The following is a 19,492-nucleotide window of genomic DNA, read 5'->3' on the forward strand; positions in this document are numbered from 1 at the left end:
TAATCTGATTATTTCCAGCGCTGTCTACAGTGAGTAACTTGGATAGGTCTATTGGGCCCTACAAATGGCCCACGTGGTGTGTAGAGGAGAAAAAAAAAAAAAAAAAAAAAAGATGAAAAGAAAAAAAAAACGTCATTTCTCAGCAAACACCAGGAATGCGAGGAGCAGCAACAAAATCCCATTCTTTTCCGAGTGTTCGCGCTCCGGGGCTCGGCGGCCCCCGGCGCCCCCCCAAATCCGGGGTGCCCCGGGGCTGTGGGGCTGGGGAGGGGGATGCAGCGCTCCGTGCAGTGCCGTGCTGTGCTGCTCCGTGCCGAGCCGTGCCGAGCTGTGCCAGCCCTGCCTGGACCCCGGCGCTGACAAAGCGGCGGCTAATTGCCGCTGGATGGGTTTTGGGGGGCCGCTCTGCACACGCCTTGCCTTTCCAAGCGATCGTACGGCAGCAAAGTTTGATTTTGTTCACAGCGAGGGGTCTCTGGATTTATGCTCGCTTCCCGTCTGCAAATGATATGCGGCGGGACCCTTTGCAATTACTTTTAAAATGCATCCGAGACATAGGCTCAGCGGAGAGAGATGGCCCTTGCCTCAGCCCGGGTGAAAATTAGACTTTAAAGTACCCAGATGAAATTTTCAAGTCAGGGACGCGGGATTGGATCAAATCACATAAACTGCAAAAAAAGCAAGTATAATGGCGCATAATTGGTTCTGTAATAGCATTACACAAGGATAATAGCCTGTTATGGCCCCCTGCACATTAAGTGCTTCCCTGGCGTAAAGCCTTTATGATATTAAAGGGGGAATATAATGATATTTTGGTTATTAAATGCGTGTAATTAATTTATGCACCACTGAAAATAAAGTTGGTATTATGACCCACTCAAGATGCATCAGAAGATGTAAGTCAGACAACTGTTGATAAGTTCTGGTGTCTATGTTTCGTCTAGACTGCTGATTTTATTTTGGAACAATTGCTTCTCCGGCAGACTACACAAATTTAATATTTTATAAACATTGTAATGTTCTGTGCAGGAAGGGCGAGCAAATCTACACAGGCTCTCTTAGATCTGATGGGAGTTTAAAGATGTAGCACGTTCATACCAGAGCAAAGGAGATGGATACAGACGATACAGGTGCAGAAATAGATAGAGATTTTAAAGAGACGATGTCTTTGGAAAGTTATTCAGTATATATGATCTCATTAAATAAACACTAATAAGCCTAGAAATATCACCTGCTCTATCTGCCTGTCACACTAGGTATAGACAGATCTCCCTAATGTATAGCCAAGCTGAAATTACGATTCAGTCTTGTAAAGAATTATTTTAGCAAAACAAGGCAAATCCAGAGAGCCGAACAGATCTGATCTTATCTTACCCATTCACATACAATTTTAGCATAACAGTAATAGGTTTAGAAAGTTACATTCATACATGCTTATATATATTTATATGTATACACATACATAAGGGCTTTTAGGGAAATCTGTTTGACAACAAATATTATTGACTTACCATCCAGGCAAGTCTCTGAACTACAAAGTCTGATACGAATCGAGCCGTCTTTTACAGCAGCACCACGCAAGACCAATGTTCTGAATCCGACCACACTCCTTAAAATAGCAGCACATGCTTTAGGTCAATTAACCTTAAAAAGAAGAACATAACCCAGAGGTACTGCCTGGATCTCCCCTACCAATCTCTGCATCCCAGCCTTTAATATCCATGCAGGGCCAGTACCACAGGATCCCTTTGCACAGAGACAGACAAGCCTTTTCCTTTCTCTGACGTCGTGGAGAGAGTGAAAGTGAGTGTTTTATCATAAGAACCCCTAATAAAATAATAATAACTTCATTACGGCACTCTTAGGCCTTGCTCTAGTCAGGGGGCTGCATTGCTCTTTTGGCTCCAAGACTCACTTTCTCCCGCAGTTTGAAGCCTGCAAGTTCAGCGCATTACGGGAGGCAGCGAGGGGGAAATGGAGCCCGGGGAAGTGCTCCAAGTGCTGCTTTTTAAATAGAAGCAGGAGGACCGGGAGCCGGTCGGCTCAACTTTCTCCCAAGGAGCAGCAGCTGCAAAACAAGGAGATAACCAAGCAATATGAAATCCCCCACCTCTCGCCACCTCGGTGCCTCTTTAATTTTAATGCACGAGGCGCGGGGTTGACGATAATTAAAAGTTGCCGCTTCGGAGGCTGGGCTCTGCCGTTCGCCGGCGGCCGGAGCCCGGAGGCGGCGGCTGCGGCGCGGTTCAGCACCCGGGAGAGCTCCGCGCCCGGCACGGCTCGGCACGGCTCAGCTCGGCTCGGCACGGCACTGTCCGGCACGGCATTGTCCGGCACTGCACTGCACGGCATGGCACGGTCCGGCATTGTCCGGCCCAGCATTGTCCTGCCCGGCATTGTCCGGCCCGGCACGGTTCGGCACGGCTCAGCCCGGCCCGCCGGGGTGTAGCACGAGGAAAGCCCCTTCTCCGCGGGCAGGAGCGCTGTCAGCGCCGCCGCTGCCTCTCTCCGTGCCCCCCTTTATAGAGGCTTTCCTGCTATGCTGGGACCCCCGAAAATAACTAGAAATCGCTTCGAGTCGTGGGCAGCGTTCCTCTGGTAGTTCCTCGCTCCTAGCTACCAAAGGGCAGCATTAAAAGCAATCCGAAGCATGAAATAACACAGAGGTGAGCTACTGTATTTCAGGCAGAAAAGCCTTTCTTTGCAAAGTTGTTAAAGTCTGTCCCATGCTTTCGCACTTATCATCACCGTCGTCATTGCCAGTGTCAGTATTAGGTAACAGGTCTGCAAGGAGAAGCCCGGTATAATTCTGGATGGATATTTTGGTGATTGTGCCTGTCTTAAAGTAAAACTGCTCATGTGCTGCTCACACAAACACATCTGTTCTCAATTTCCTCCCGTGACAGTAAAACCTAGCACTGGGCTGAGATATGCAGGAACTGAATGGACGTTTTCCTTCGGAGCTCTCAGCTTTGAGGGGATCATTCACAGAATCACAGAATCACAGAATTTTCTAGGTTGGAAGAGACCTCAAGGTCATCGAGTCCAACCTCCAACCTAACGCTAACAGCCCTCCACTAAACCATATCCCTAAGCTCTCCACTAAACCATAGTGTTACATTCGTAACACTCAAGAAAGTCTGAATGGCTCAAGTTTGATGAAATGGCTCTCTTGTCTTTCCATGTCCAAACACTTCCTTTCCCATGATTCTCAATACCTGACCACAAAAAAAGCTAGTAGCTAAAAGGTTATTTTACCCTAATTCATGTGCAGTAAAATGTATTTTCCAATTAACCAAATTTGCCGATTTGTCCCGCTTGGACACTCTTATAATTTATAATGTAAAAGTGTTCTTTCTTTATCTAAAGACCAAGGTGACTGCTTTTAATTTTCTGTAACCTCTTTACACTTGATGTTCACCAGACTCATAATGTTAATTGGCTTCATATACGGATCATCAGTTTAATGAAGGAATAAATCCTATGTTGCTTTATGTCCCTCTGTTTTAACAATGATTGCTTTAATGAAGAATGTGACGTGTTTGAAATCAAAGCTGCAGGAGACATTAGGTGTTTTTTTTTCTTTAAAAAATTATGATTGAAATGCTTATTTAAAGCTAAAACAGATTTCCATATTTCAAAAGGTTTTATTTAAATCATTCTCCATGGAAAATACCAACACATTCTTCAGCAAGTAACTTTCTTTCTAGTTATGACTAGAGACTGAATAACACAGTTTTGTAACATAAACATCCCAATTAGGTTATTAAAATATCTCTGAGCTGATTTTATCCCAGTGCAGTTTTCATTCAGAGTTTAAGTAAAACTCCTGCTGAGTTCAAGAAGAGTTATGCCTGCCTAAATAAGGAGCATTTGAGTGTAACAAATACATCCCTTAGTCAGCCCACTGTGTTTTCATTGTTCACATGTAGATGAAGAAAAGTACAGGGGAGAAAGAATTGTCAGTTCACACACACAAGCTCTGGGTTGCTGTAATCTATTTCTCCCCATGGGGATTTTAGGATTTCGGGAGCAAGGGCAAAATGTAATGAAACATAGGCTTGTGTAAAGGTAGGTGACTGCAAATCAGAGCATCAATTAGGCCAAGCAGGAAAGCAGCAATTACACCGAACTGCATGTGCCGGTTATACTAGCTACAGCAGGTTTAAAACGTACAAAGCAAATGCATTCTGGTAATTGAACTTTTACATTCCTGGTCCCATTTATAATGAAAGTAACCTTTTTTCTTTTCTTTTTTTTTTTTTTTTTTTCCCCTCTAATGGGGAGTACATATGATGGATATATTTTGTCTCATTTGAGAGCTTCAGTCTGGACCAAAACTACATGATCCTTAGATATGGGAACATGCAACCCAGAAGTGGGAAGTCTCTAATCAAGGCGTGGGACAGGATTGAGCAATCAATGGACTCAGATGGAAATTTCAGGACATGTCAGAGGAAGCGGAAGGGAGGGAAAGTTATTAGCTACAATTCCATACCACTGAGAAGTCATTCAGTATGCCAGGCCTGATCCCATGACCTGCTTGGTTTATGTCTCCACTAGTATTATACTCATTCAACGCTGGTCACACCAACATTATCACACCTTCTCCCATCCCTCCCTCCTCCATGCCATTACTGTGTCTGAGAGAACTGTGCACCACCTTTCAGTGCTGCCTAGAACTATACCCCATGGCCAGCACCATAAAAACATGCAGAAGGCATGTTTTGCCCTTGCACTCCACAGAGAACTATAAAATACTCTGAGGCATCTTTAGAGGAACAGATGATTTGTCTGCCAGGAGGCCCATTCAATAGCAACAGTTCTCTATGTGGGGCTGTGCCTTCATCCAACCTGTGCTTGGTCCCCGTGCTTGTTACTGTTTGAAGTGACTCAGTAAAGGCTGGAACTATTCCAGGAGTTGTTGAGGCAAAACAACACTATTTTTCAAGGGGATTGTCTGTTTTTTTTTTTTGTTTGTTTTGTTTTGTTTTTTTTTTTTTTTTAGTAAACATGTCATATGAAGATGCTTCTTCCCAGATGTGCTCTTTCCCACTAAAACGAGCCTTCTAATCAAGATTTGTGAGAAAAGACTTCCAAGGGAGCAGCTATAAGACTGAAAAAAAAGTAGTAGCAATACTTGAAGGTAGGAAAATGAGGTACAGAAAGACTGACAATTTCCTCAAGTTGTCCATAATAGACAAATACTGCAGAAGAGAGCAGTGGACTCAGAGTGTGTAAGTCAGTATCTTAATTGTTTGACCTTGCCTTTAGAAATTGTATTGTATTTTATTTTATTTTATTTTATTTTATTTTATTTTATTTTATTTTATTTTATTATTTCATTTCATTTTATTTCATTTTATTTTATTTTATTTTTCCTAGAAGCTGCTGCTCTGGCTTGCCAGAATCCAATGTTTTTTAAAATTCAACAGATTTTACGTAAATGTGGATGACATGATTATTGATACTATTTGCCCTGGTCAAAGGCAGAAAAGTGATTTCCTATTGCCCAAAAGGTACACAGAACTAATAGAAGATTGAAAGCTATGGAGGTCAGAGTTAAAAATTGAAAGACACATGTCCTTATTTTACCATGGACTTGATAGTGTATCTGGAATTTTTCAGATGTTTGTAAAGAACTGGCCCTTGACCTATATATACATCACTCATACTATTGTTTATTCCTGCTTTGTTTAAAGGAAGTACTTTTAGGAACAGAAATATAATATTCTAAAATATATCCTGATCCATGTAAAGCCCATAAAACAAATACCTGCTTTTCAAAGATGATAACTATTGTCAGGAAACTATCTGTGATTTCTAAAATCCTGAAAACATCTTTCCAGAGACATGGTCTCTTTACTTCTCCATGACTCCTTGTGTGAACAGGACAGGAAAATTGGGCTTCTGGCAGAATAACCTTGCCTTAGATCTCTAGGTTAGTATGGAGATGGTCCAGCACCATGTTTATGATACTTAGATAGGTATTATGCTGCTGTCATGGCCTTGTTCCTCGCCAAGTGGGATAAACCCAAATCTTCATTTCAATATCAACAAGGTAAACCCGTGTGCTTATTCGATGAAATTCCTCTCCCCCTTTTTCTTCTTCTCATGATGGATGGGTAACAGTTTATATGTAACACCTCCTCAGTCCTTCAGCCCTACCCTTCTGACTATTCTTAAATTCAAGCCAAGTTCATTCCTGCTCTAATACTTAGTAGTTGATTTCATGGGAAACTAGGACTAGGCCTTTCTCCATCCAGATCCCTCTGGAGTTACTTCCAATGATCTGGATGCTCTGCACTAGAACATTTCTAATGAAAGGCATTGCTGCAATACTGATAATGGTATTCACTGATATCCAGAGGTTTGTTGATTCAAAGAATGAGATGGAAACATTTAAACAAGCTGAATATTACATGAATGAAGGAAAGGAGGAAATCATAATTTGTTCTTTGAGCTTATGAATTAGGCAATGCAGTACCACGCAAAATTTAGAGGCAGGGTCATACAGCATTCCCAAAAAAATTCAGCTTGAGAGACCATCCATGCCATCTTTCAGCTCTAGTGTAATGAATCTTATCTTTCCCAACATATTTTCTTAAATCAGGACCACAAAGCCCTCCCTCCATCCCTTCTGTGCCCTCTGTCTCAGTTTCTTACCCTAAAATCCAGGTCCTTTAACAGTTTCAGGCACTTTGTAGGACTTGGTCTACATAAGAAGTAAGTCTGAAAGGCTTCAGGCAGAGCTTTAAACAAGAACAAGTTATCACACATCATGGTACTTGCAAGGTCACTACCTATCAATGAAAGAGGTGGTCTTTGTGGTCATATGTATAGATAAATAGCACACAGAAGTTACCAAAATGTCCTGATCTGAAGACAGTGTGTGGTGAAAAAGGCAAGGTAACCTTGAGGAGCACAAAGCTCTGGGCAGCTGATGGACTTCTTGTACCTACGGCTGGCCTTGCTCAAGAAGAAAGTGATATATGCATGAGCTGTCATCTGAGAAACAAGAGAAGTGGAATGGCCATGGTCTTTCTGTTAATCAATTTATTTACACTACTTGACTGCTGGCATTCTCTGGAGTTTATTTAGGATTTGCAATGTTCAAATGATGATTTATTTATTGAAATTTAGGTTTATTTTCTTGGCCTATCCTGAGAAAATTGCTTTATATTTTCAAAGTTTACATTTATGTGTTATAGGTACATTTGATTTGCAATCACAAATGTCAGAACACATCTCTTTTTCAGCCCAAAACTAGAAGAAACCTGCTCAAAATACTTTTTTTTGAAGATTTAATGTTGATCTTTGAACACTGAAACTGTTCACAGAAAAAAAAAAGCAAAAAAAAAGCTCTTTTGACATTTTGTTCCAAAAATCATAAAACTTTTGAAAATGTCCAAAAGGCACTTGCAACAAAGAAAACGCTAAAATCACTTCAAATTACAAATGTAAAAATAATGTTGTTGAAATAAAAATAAATTATTATGAAACTCTGAAACATTTCAATGTGTAAAATGCTTCTTTTAGCTTTTTGTCAAGCAAAAATTATGGCAGCTGATTTGACTGCTTGACCCTGAACAGCCTCAGGTACCTGCGCCCAGGAGGAAAGCAGTGAGCAGTGAGTCACAAAGCCAGTGGTGCCCTGGGGTGTGACTCCACGCCATGCTCTGTCCTGTCCACTCACCAAAGACTGCTGTCTTTGAAACAGCTTCTGAGCTGCTTCTGTACACATCTGTAAACCTTTTGGAGGAACCAGACGGGAACTTGGTGGCTGTGGGCCTGCCTCATGTGTAGAACATCACTGGTTGCAGCATCCTCCATAGGAGGGAGCTGGTGGGCAGCTGGAAATGGACACGGTGTGCAACCTCTGACTCCCATCCACCTGCACAGCAATTTTGAGCTCCCAAGGCTCTAAACCCTGTTTGAAAACATCACTTGGGGGCTGCTTGTTGCCAGGGTTGTACCAACTGGAAATCAGTCTTGGGTTCTACTCTAAGAGTGTAAAAAAAAAGGCTGGAAATGCAGCATCTCACAAAACGTACTGTTGTGAGTCAGAAAGACTTACTACAATAATAACTATAAATGATATTTGGAAGCAGGAGATTATTATATTCTGGGAGAAATAATCCTAGGAGACCTCAGGACATCTCAGAAGTGATATGGATGTATTATGATTTGCTGACCCATTTTCCACCAGAAAAACAGAAAGCAAAATTTTGCATAATTGTACAGTACCAACTGAAAATAAAATAAGTCAACTACTTTCATTTCACAAGCTAGGCAATTACCAAGCCAACCTGTGTGAAATTCCCAGGGTAATGCGTAAATGTAAATAGGTTCACTCAGGAACAGTGGATTTCTATAGAGTCTTGAGAATTTAGAAATGGTTTTGCATTGCCATAATCTTAAAAGAAAAGTGGGGTTTGTTTATTTTTTTGTTTGTTTTTAACAAGACAAAATCTTCGTAAGAAAATAAGCAGAGAAACTCTGTCAAAACCCAGTGTTAAAACTAAATACCACATTTAGGAAATGTAAAGTTACTCGGGATGGGAAGCAACAAGCACCACGCAGAGTTCAAGAAATGCAAAGTCTTGCACCTGAGAGGGAACAAATGACTCCTTTCACGCTACCTGGAAGACACGGAACAGAACCTATACTGACTTGCAGCTATAGTCACTGGTTTTACACTGCCTGACGATTCTGTCTAACCTGATAGTTCAAAGTTAACCACGCATGATTTCTGTGAGCGGGTTTGAACCAATATACTGGGACTTATGCCATAACACTGCTTTGTGTTATGAGGCCTGGATTTACAGCATCACCAAATCACAGTTTCAGTTAAAGGTCAATCAGTTCTCAGAAACAGGTCATTTTCCCACTTAGACACAAAGCTTCTGTTTTCAACAACTAAAACAGGCTGTGATCTAGCTCTGAATTAGGGCAGTTAATATCTGCATGAATCTATAACTGCACACATCCTTGTGACAAGAAGTTAGCAGTCCTTCTTGTTCTCTGAATAGCTTCTAGCAATAAAGCCTGTAAGAAGAAAGAAAACACTCAATTAGCTGCTTTAAGGCACAATTGTCTCATTCACAACAGGTCATTTCACACCTGCTAACTACTCTTGAAGGTGAGCTACACTCAACACCAGAAGGGGAGAAATGTCCTAGGTGTGACATATTTTTCTTCAAAGCCATTGAAATGCTTCCCTTGGAAGTGGCAATGTTCTCAAATTAGCCCTGAGCACCCCACCTCACTTACAGATAAGTAGCACCATCCTGGTTCATGAACCAGGAGGAAGGCTGCCTCCGTGCAAACTGGAGTGCAATATACACATGGGTGTGTATAAAAAGGAATCCACATGTGAAGTATTTGCATGTATGTATTTGCAGACGGTGCACATGGGATCTTAAAGCAGCTGGAGCTGGACTGGAGATGGTCTGGAGCGTTCAGTACCTGTGGGAAAGCCCAGGCACCCAGCTCTGCTCCTCTCCTTTCAGGAGACAAGCTCCAGGACTATGAACCATGTACTACTTCTGGAGATCTTTTAAGTAAAACACCTAAATGTCACTTTTCCTACAAGGAGAATGGGCCCATAGTAAACTCCCCAGGTAAAGCAGAGACAACTCAGCACACTCCTAACTGGGTGCCTCATATCATTTTAAAGGCCCGCAGAGCAGAGGCTTAGCAGCTGCTTACAGCACCCCTGTGCTCCAGTTTCCTCAGGCCTGGCACAGTTCAGTTATCTGAAAACAAATCACAAAGGAAACCATTCCTGACCAGTTCCTCCAGGCCAATCCCTTCTGCATCACAGCCATAGGACACCCCCAGCATAGCATACCTCTTCCTTGCTTCAGTGCCAAGAAGCACCTTCCTCTATTCCTCATGACAAGAGCACCACAGAAATCCCACTTGTAGAACCACTTGATCTACAGTGCACCACAGAAATCTGATCTCTTACAGATTTCTGCTCTTTACCATTAGCTCGCCCCCAGAATACACCCAGATCCTGCTTAGCATCCCATCGCAGAGGTGATTGGGCTGGGTTTGGTGCCCTCCCCACCCCATACAGTAATGAACGTGACTGTGTGCACCTCACTCACCTGGACCTCTTCAGTTCCAAACCTCGGCCATCCTCTGTGTCATGGCATCAAGTGTAACCCTGCAGCTTTAGCATGTGGTTGCATTTTCTTCCTAGCCATCATCTCAGAAATGGATCTCATAGTCTCTTTCTGCCTCTGAAATCCTGCTTTCCATGTGCCTGGGGGAGTAGAACATAAGTTGTGTTATTTACCAGAGGAGAATCACACTGATGTTGTGCAACTGAGAGGATACAGATGCTCATGGCCTGACAGAGACCTAAGCCAGCAAACCTCAAGCTGTAGAGCTGGATACACGACCAGAATGGCAAAATGGGGACCCTGCTTCCAGCCACCAGCTGAACCAGCGCAGACAGCCCTACGTGTGCTGTCACCATGGCTTTGGTGAGGCCTGGAGTTGGTGGCAGTGGAGATGCTGCAAGGATCTCACTCCTTCATTGCAGGGCTCTCCTATGCATCTCTCTGAATTTGGTTGTCTGAGGTGTATCACCCTGCATATAAAACCTTTAGTCATTCTGTTTTGTTTCAGCTCTCTACAAGGTGAGCTTGTCAGGGCCAGATATGCTCCTCATCAGTACTGGTACAGTGTTTATCAGAGAATTTGCTCCCAATCTTGCTGTCTCTTGGTGCTGCTGTGATGGAATGCGAAGTAACAACACAATCTGTGCCACCAGTCCTGCTTCAGACAGTCCATTCTGAAGACTAGCTACACTCCCTTCAAACCCCTAGCTGTTGCTTTTTGGCACACCACCTAAACATGCCATGTTCTGCTTGTTACATTTCTTTTCTGGAATTCTTATTTATTTCTGTTGACCAATATCAAGAAAATGCATCCTTATTCATAAATAAATAAATAAATAAATAAATATTTTTTTTAAAAAAGCAGCAGAATACTTATGCTTAATTGTTATTCTAATTACCAGTTCCGGTGCAGTGTAAATTTTTTCCCCTGGCATTATTATGAACCTCATTTCCTTACAAAGTCCAGGATAAACAATTCCAATATATTTTGTTTTAATTATCAGGGTTTAATGGGGCATAATGAGACTATGTTGAGTGGCGCAGAAAAAAATAATAATTTAATGTGTGCAAAACTACTGAGCTCTCCTAGCTTGACTGTGCATATTTAACCTATTGTGGTGCAGCACTGTGTTAACTAATATTCAGTGTGGCCATCATTTCCTTATTAATTTTACCTGTGTTTCAATGGAAAATTTGCCTTTTTTTTTTTTTCCTGGCATCTAAAACACAAAGAAACCCATTAAGATATCCTGGAAAAAAATGGATAATTCTCTGAGATGGCCAGTGAAAGATGCAGCTGCTATGCAGCTTATGGTTCTATAAACATTTGTCACGTTACGGAATGCCGAAGCTGTCCCAGCCAGTCTGTTCCAAATACAGCCGTTCTCCCACTGTTATTTTGCAGTGAAAACTGCTGGCCTTAGTTCCCAGGGTCTCTACTAAAATGAGCGAAGATTACATCAGCTGAAGTCACCATTCAGAAACGCCTCTGTCTAGACTCTCACTACAGGTGTATTTTCCCACTCCCAAGGTGTAGTTCTTAAAAACTTAAAATGCCACAGATACTTTTGTGGTTAAAGGGAAGTAATGCAAAAGATCAACCTAAAAAAACAAACCAGTAAATAGAGCTTATTACCCTTTTCTCTTTCCAAGGTGCCTTTGCCAGTGACACTGAATCCAATGGCTAGAAGTGGCTAATGCAGCAGGTACCACCAGCCTGATATCAGACTTTTATTCCACTTTACTAGGCTGACTATAATTTAAAAACAAATGAACCAATAAACAAATCTTAACTAGGAAGATTCTGGCCATTTCTCTAGGAATTCTGAACATACAATATGGTCAGCGTGGGAATGGCAATGAGAGGTTGCTCTGCAGAAAGCATAAACACGTTTGTTCGGTCATGCTAGGCACACACAGCCCATTTGAAACCTTCAGATCCAGTGGACTCCCTGTACCTACACCATACAGCTCACACAGGCACAGCACAGTTCATCCCATAGTCTGCTGGAGGGAAACACAGAAATCCCATCATCACAGCTTATTTCCCTTGCCTTGCGGGAATCAAGCCTTTTATCCCCAACAGAAATGAGCTTCCTGAATGCTTCACTGCCTGTTCTATTCTGGACTGAGCACATTCGCCTTAACTGCTGTTCTCAGAGCAGTTCTGCTCTAGGTTACTCTCAGAGCTGTTCTGACATCAGTATCTAAGCTCTGCTGGTCACTTACAACAGCCTCTGCGATCTTTTATTAACAGCAGTAACTAGGCAGGAGAAAACCCTTCTCTCCACACTGACTCATGCATGCCATCCTTTCTAAATTCTTGTCTCGCTCAGGGCTCCCTATCCCACTCATTCCAGGCTATAGTTCTGGTAAGTACATGCCTAGTCTACACATACTGGGTACAGCCTTCACATACATATATTATAATCTGTGAATTTATTTCATCTTAGCTTTCTAACTTACTGAAATGTTAATAAAGGCATCACAAGGTATCACAACATACCCACAAATAAGGTCTTACAGACCAAGAAAATTGAAAGCATCTGAAGGTATGAAGGTCAAGACCTGCTTAAGGCACACCACATGTGAAGAACCCTGAAGAGCTTTAATCTCTGCACCTAACTAAAGTGAAAATTACAAGAAGCTCCAACACAAATTTCTCTTCAGAAATAACTACTGGATCCTGCCTGAAGCAAAATGCTTCCATTCTGCTTATTTGTTCTGCTCCTGACATGGAGACCGAAGTCTTCATTCAGTGTCCATTGAGGCCGCTGAGAACATCCTCTCTTCTGGCAAAGTATTTGATTCATAACTTTGGGAAGGTGGTTCAAATACAGCATAGACACACACACACAAATGCAATGTTACACTGCATAATTTTATTTGAAAATTAATGTTTTGTATTACAGATTAAGTTAATATACACCAAGTATTTTTTTTAATAAAATAATTTTCTTAATTACAGACATCAGTATTTACAGAAAGAAAAAACACTTACATAAATATTTTTTATGTTATTATTTTTTTAACATGTACCACATTGGAGTAAAAATATTCTCCATGAAGTTTCTATCCAAGTTCTGTGAGATGTCGGCCTCCGTCAAGGATTAATAGAGACAAGAAGCTTGAACAGGCATAAGTTACAACTCAATGAGTTGACTGAAGAACTGCAACAGGCTGCTTGTTTGCCTGCATTAAGTAGTAGCAAGACTTGAAGACCCCAGGGAACCCCTTCTAAGCCTGTGTCCTATGCTCTAAGGAAGAATGGAAGGGAATCAGCTGAGTATGTTCCATCAAACTTGCCTTTGGCACAGGACCAGGGCAGCACCCAGCATGTTCTCAGACCTCCAAAGTTTGGTCTTTTTTTTTTTTTTCCATCCAACTGAACTAGGGCAGTTCCAGCCCAAGCTTAGGACCCCATTGTACAGCCACTCACTGTACAACGCACACTCAAGGGCAGCCTCTGCTGCCAGAGAGCCTAACAGCCACAGCAAACCATGGTGGAAGAATTTTGACTCAGAATGGGACTGGCTGACCCTCCATCATACAGAGCTGCAGCACTGAGTCAGAAGCCAAGTTTGCTGATGCCCAGATATATACTGACCTGTTTCCCTTGGATTACCTAGCACTAGCAAGTCCCAGAAGGATTTACAAGGAGGTCCCTGCAGTTGGCAGAACTGCAGATGGAAAAGGGGGAAGAAGTGCATTACCATCTGTAGTTTATACATTACTCAGAAAAGGCCTCTGAGGTTAGCTCTGGGCAAACACTTATCCTCAAAGTTCTGTGCAGGAACATACATCTCCACTGGATCATGAACAGCCAAAGCTAAATACGGTTCTGTTACTAAGAGACTTGCACCTCCACAGTGGATTGAGGCAGGCTAACATACCTACTACTTCTTAGGATATTCAGGGCCTCAACATATAGAACAGGATCTTAACTTGAATACTCTCTTAATGTGTTTGGACTCTTTCACATAGCAATTTTTTGTTTCTAATAGTTCCCTCTGGTTTACAGGCACAGAGCTTTCCCTGCAGGTCAGCATACTCACTGGAAGCTGATAGCTCTTGGAAAGCCAGTATTAAACTCCTTTCTGCACTGCCACGGAGAGAGAAGGAGGGTTTGAAGCACTTGTGAGCTTCCGGCTCTCACGACCCATAATCTGAAACACCATTTACCTTGGTATCTTCAGTGGCAAATGGGACACTGAATCCAAGTGCATGCCAAATATGTAACAAAAAAAGTTCTGTTAATGACAACCACACCTTGTCGCCACCATGTCTTTGTAATTTTTAAGGACCACATTCTCTTTGTCATCAAAGTAGAGGAGATTGAGGGATTTCAGTTCATCCGGAACACAGCAAGGTGTGCTGACATCTTGAGACAGTTTAAGTGTATGGACTATGGACTGCACAGTGGCATGGTTTGTTGCATTTTGACTTTCCCCCAAAGGGAAAAGACAAGATCCTCTGCAGTAAAATGCATTGTATCCACTTGGGTAAATAATCCATCCTGACCAGCCAATAGCATGGAAGTCAACGTAGAGTTCCCTTCGATGACATGCTGTTACGTGGCTTTTGGTGGAAGACACTGCTGCAGCCCGAGGTCCCCTGCTCCTGCTTGCATTGCTGTTTCCAATGATCTGAGATTCATGAGGCACACCTAACAAAGCGTCATCTTTGGCAGGGTTCAGCTCTGGTTCAGAAAGGAAGTTGTGTGTTAATCTTTTTCACAGTAAGTTCATTTATTGTTTAAGCACAGCATTCTGCAAGAAAATCTATTTCAGAAATTTACATCAAGGTCTTCAGAGCAGATTTTAAAATGATACCAATTGTGAAAGTACTGGAAGATGTGTGTATTCAATTGCCACTTCAGACACATTTCAGAAACTGCCGAATCTTTGTTCCTTTTGTGGCCTAAAAGGCCTCAATTCAACAGAAACATAAAAGCTTACTGAAGTTTATATTCTCTAAACTCCACAGGCCCCTTTCAGGGCTATCTGTGGTCAGAATGGCATTAATGGCCTTTGTATGGCTACTCCTACATCACACGTGGTTAGAAGTGATAACAAAGGGTGGAGATCACAGGTGTTTTCTCTCTCTGGTGTTCTCCCAGTAACTACCCACACACTTGCAAAACACTGCTTTTCTGTAAGGCAGTATTTTTGAAAATCTTTTTTCTTCCATTTTCAGATCTGAAAAAATAAAACTAGGCTTACAGAACTCTGCTAGAGAATGTAGCTCCATGACAATTGGTTTGCTTTCTTAAGGTATCTTCTGAGAACCCCTGATAAATATTCATGGTGACCTCAAGACCCATAAACACAGGCTGAAAACCACTGACATATAGGCTGCTAGAACAAATCTTTGTAGATGCACTGATCACAAACAACAGGTAGGTTTACAGAGTTTTCTCACTGAAAAATAGTAATCGGTTTTTCGATTCTGGCATAGTATCACATACAACAGAGGGTGATATTGATTACATTGGGATTTAGAATTGCACTACAATAATTTCCTGTTGAAAACAAAAAAGAACAGGCCAGCCTATTTCTTTTTGGTATCTGTTTCACCATCTAGTTCTTAATGTTGACACAAGTCCTACCTACTTTCTTTTTGATGAGCAAATGTGATGATTTACCAAACAGACCCTCCAAACCCAAAACAGAATAGTTTTTTTCCTCCTCCTTCCAGCTTTTGCTCCTCGCATTTATCTCAGACTATAAAACACAGCCTTAGATGGTTTTACTAGAAGACCAGCAGGAGAGGTAAGACTAGTGTTTTGTAATTGAAGGGATGAGGGTGTTGTCTTTGATGAAAAAAAGCCCTTAGTCACAATGCTAATTAGTCAATGAAGTTAAATAGGTGCTTAAAAACCAAGCCAAGGACAGAAAGGTTTAAATTGCTTACCTAACAACCTCTTCTATCCTTGAAAACTGCACTTAATAACTGTCTAACAGTTGCTTTACCAGCATTTTCACAGTTTTCCAGGTCAATGAGTTTTTTCAGCCTAAGCTAAAAACTACAATTTTCATGCAAACTTCACCACAAAGGTAAAATAAATAATGATTATAAAAGAGCAAGAACTCCCACTTCTCTACAAACAAAATAAACCAAGCTCCCTCTAGGCTTTGAGTATTTCCTGAAAACACAACTTCTTTGAGTAGAGTTGACTTAAAAGTTATGTCAGGTGAACTACAAGCAAGAACTATCAAAGCAAACTCTGATCAGTGGTAAAGATAAACTTCCACCAGGCTCAACCCTGAGCATAAATACTGAGATGTGGTATACATGAGGCAACAGAAGGTAACAGTCGATAACAGCTCATATACTGAAACAGAGTGAACTTACTTGTGGAAGAGGGTACAAAGCTGGAGGACCTTCGTTTATTACTGTTGGTGAAGAGGACAAGGAGAGCATTTCTGCTCTCCTGCAAATTGCCCTGGCTCTTTGCAAATGTAACCAGGTTGTGCTCAATTTTATTGCTGAATGTATGCGTTGCAGTTATCAAAAAGCCATGGTTGGAGTTTCTGTTTCCGACCCACTTGGAAACCTGGTAATGAAAACAAAATGAGAAAATATTGTTTCAATAATCTTACTACTGCATTATGATTAAGGATCATTTGTATTAAGAAAAGGGAACAGGCTATGGGAGTGTAAGAACATATATTATCATGTAAGTGAGGTAACTGTATAGTAAAGGCTGAATCGAGTTAAATATTTAAACCAATAATTCAGCATTTAAAAATACCATATACATTCTCCATAGCTGCATTTATATGAAAATAATTAATTTTAGGGAAATTTACTACTGAATAGATGAGTCTAGGAGTTAAAATTAACATTGAAATAAATCCTCTGACTTTAGCCAGAACCTTATTTTCCCTAGTAATCTTAATAACAGAATAATATGAACTCTCCAGACTTTTCATACAATTAAAACTCATTTAAATCTTAACACAAACATGGCATTTGAAGAAATCAAGCAAATTAACTTCATCTAATTCATCTAAATGTTACAGTTACAGCCTAATAGATAAGGCCAGGCCATTCTCAAGAAAAGCTATTACGAAGATGCAACTCAAATGAATCATCCTAGCATGCTGTTCAGTCTGATTATAAAGCTTAGGCAACTAAAACCATGGTCAGAGTACAGAATTAAACCTGAGAAACTGTTTTAAACCTTGTTTGTGTTTTTTGCTATGGAAAAGCATTTAAATATTGATATAGCTTAAGGATATATATAAATCTTCAAACTAGCAATTACTGAATTCTTCAGAAAAAGTTAAAACAAAAACATAAAAGCATGATAAATTCCAGAAATACAATGTTAAAGTACACTGCACTTCTGCTCTACAATAATTTGACAAGGATTAAAAAAAAAAAGAAAAGAAAAGAAAAGAAATTAAAACCTACTCTTACCCCACAATCAATGCCATCTCTGACAGCCTAAGGACTAAGATGCTTTAATCACACTGACACGTGTTTGGCCTGATGTCCCTCCTATTGACCAGGTTTGGGTTACTCAATTCTCATCATGTCTGTGGTGCTAGCAGCAAATGAACACTTCTTTAATCCAGGCAGCACCACATGTGCTTTTGAGTGTAGACAGAAAGAAAGCATCCCCCCTGCTGCTGTCCTTCAGTTTGAATTGAGCACAGAACCCAGCACTGAAGGCAATGCTGGAGTTATGAGCTGACTGCTGCTGTAGCAGATGATTTAGAACTAAAAATGGATGACAGAAATCTCTGCTTACTGTCTGCGTGACGTTGAATACTTCCCAGCCTTCTGTGTACAGAGACAATAATCTTGATGCAATGAGATGTTTTTTTTGTGGCTGACTTCCACCCTCCAAGAGTTCATACAATTCCACCTTGAAAAGAACAATAAAATATCACAATAAGAGGTGACAGTAGTTGTTTTTACAGCAAATCAAGAAGGATCAAGATTACATGTTTTTTGTCACATCATACCAAAAAGTTCTCGTTAGACAATTCAACAGAAAAACAAGTATCAGTGGATGCACATACTTTGAGGTGTGTACAGAGGCAGGACGCTGGACTGTTTAAAGCAATTACTGGAATGTTTGACACTACAGAAGAAGAACCTGATTATCCCATTTCTCTTTTGAACATCTGATACTGTAAAATCTTCCCTTACTCTGCACCTTGGCCCTCAGGTTTGCAGAACGTCTGAATTTGCCCTTTGCCAAAGGTACAGATACACTCACTGTCAGAGTCCTCTATAAAACCCTATCTTCCCATGAATCCTATACTGCTCTGAGTAGTAGCAGTATTATAAAAGGCAAGCAGTCAAATTTCCATGTGAATTTCAAAATACCTAATCCCAGAAAAGCATGGTGTGGTTTGAGATAGGTCTGACAACGGCATCTTTAGGGATAGCTGACTGCCACAGGGACAAAAGGCCAAGAACAGCGCCAAGCCAAACCCCTGTAGCTACTTCTTCACATGCTTGAGGCAAAGAGAAAGCATCAATGTGGACTGAAGACAATAATCTAATAAAAATAAATTAGGTTTATGCAGTAAGTGGTTTCGCTCGCCGTCCCTTTCTCGTTTTCTTCCAGTACCATTAACGACAAAAACCCATGTGAACATGTAACCGGCCGGTCGCCTCCACACTTACTTTGCAGAAGTGCTGCCCCTCGGACCTGGCCACCCGCTTCCTCTTCAGCTTGAACACTCGGAACTCGGCCTTCAGCATCTGCTCGCCCCTCTCGATGGCGCTGATGTCGAAGTAGAAGCGCTGCTGGTGCAGCCGCACCTCGCTAGACCCTTCCCAGGGCGCCCCTCGGGCCACGGCCCCGCCGCCCCCCGGCGCCCCCGGCCCCCCTCGGTCCTCGAAACTCCGCACCACGTCGCCCTCCAGCAGGCCGGGGGCGCGGGTGATGCCGTTGGCGTCGGCCACCTTGTTGAAGAGATCCACCATGAACTGCGGCGGCTTCTTGCGGGGCAGCACGTCGGGGGGCAGCTCCTCGATGTCGAAGACCTCCCGCAGCCGCTGCAGCGCCGCCGCCAGCACCTCGTCCCGCGGGCCGGCGCCCAGGGGCAGGGCGCTCGCCGTCGCCAAGCCCAGCAGCCAGGCCAAGCCCAGCCACGGCCGAGGGCCCGCCATGGCCGGCGGACGGGCCCCACGCCTCGCCCGGGCCGTCGAGGCCCCGAACGGCTCCGCGGGGCACGGCCCCGGGGGCGGTAGCGGCGGAAGGCCGCCCGCCCGCAGCGCTGCTTCCCCCCCCGCCCTCGGCACGGGCAGCCCGAGCCCGCCCAGCGCCCGCCCCGGGGCGATTTTACCTCGCTGAGGGCTCGCCCTGCGCTGCCGGTCCTGGTTGAGCCGCCAGG

At 42.4% G+C, this 19,492-nt stretch overlaps 1 protein-coding gene across 1 annotated transcript; it reads right to left on the bottom strand.

Moving 5' to 3' along the window:
- Positions 1 to 12,995: 12,995 nt before the first annotated feature.
- On the bottom strand, positions 12,996 to 19,397 carry LOC311439794 (bone morphogenetic protein 2-like). Its single transcript, XM_084525941.1, has 4 exons — positions 18,780 to 19,397; positions 17,893 to 18,009; positions 16,488 to 16,689; positions 12,996 to 14,832 (listed from the first exon to the last, which is right to left on the bottom strand). Exons 1-4 carry the CDS (start codon positions 19,266 to 19,268, stop codon positions 14,387 to 14,389), a joined length of 1,254 nt encoding a protein of 417 aa, XP_084382067.1. The 5' UTR covers positions 19,269 to 19,397; the 3' UTR covers positions 12,996 to 14,386.
- Between the last annotated feature and the right edge of the window lie 95 nt (positions 19,398 to 19,492).

The sequence above is a fragment of the Aythya ferina genome, assembly GCF_964211825.1.
Source record: "Aythya ferina genome assembly, chromosome: 7".
Classification (NCBI taxonomy): Eukaryota; Metazoa; Chordata; class Aves; order Anseriformes; family Anatidae; genus Aythya; species Aythya ferina.

Excerpts from the sequence above, each read along its gene's own strand:
- LOC311439794 (XM_084525941.1), bottom strand. The coding sequence starts at position 19,268 with ATGGCGGGCCCTCGGCCGTGGCTGGGCTTGGCCTGGCTGCTGGGCTTG. Across the intron at positions 18,010-18,779 it reads AGGGGCAGCACTTCTGCAAA|GTGGAATTGTATGAACTCTT; the intron begins GTAAGTGTGGAG and ends GTTCTTTTCAAG. Across the intron at positions 16,690-17,892 it reads TATTCAACGTCACGCAGACA|GTTTCCAAGTGGGTCGGAAA; the intron begins GTAAGCAGAGAT and ends TTTCATTACCAG.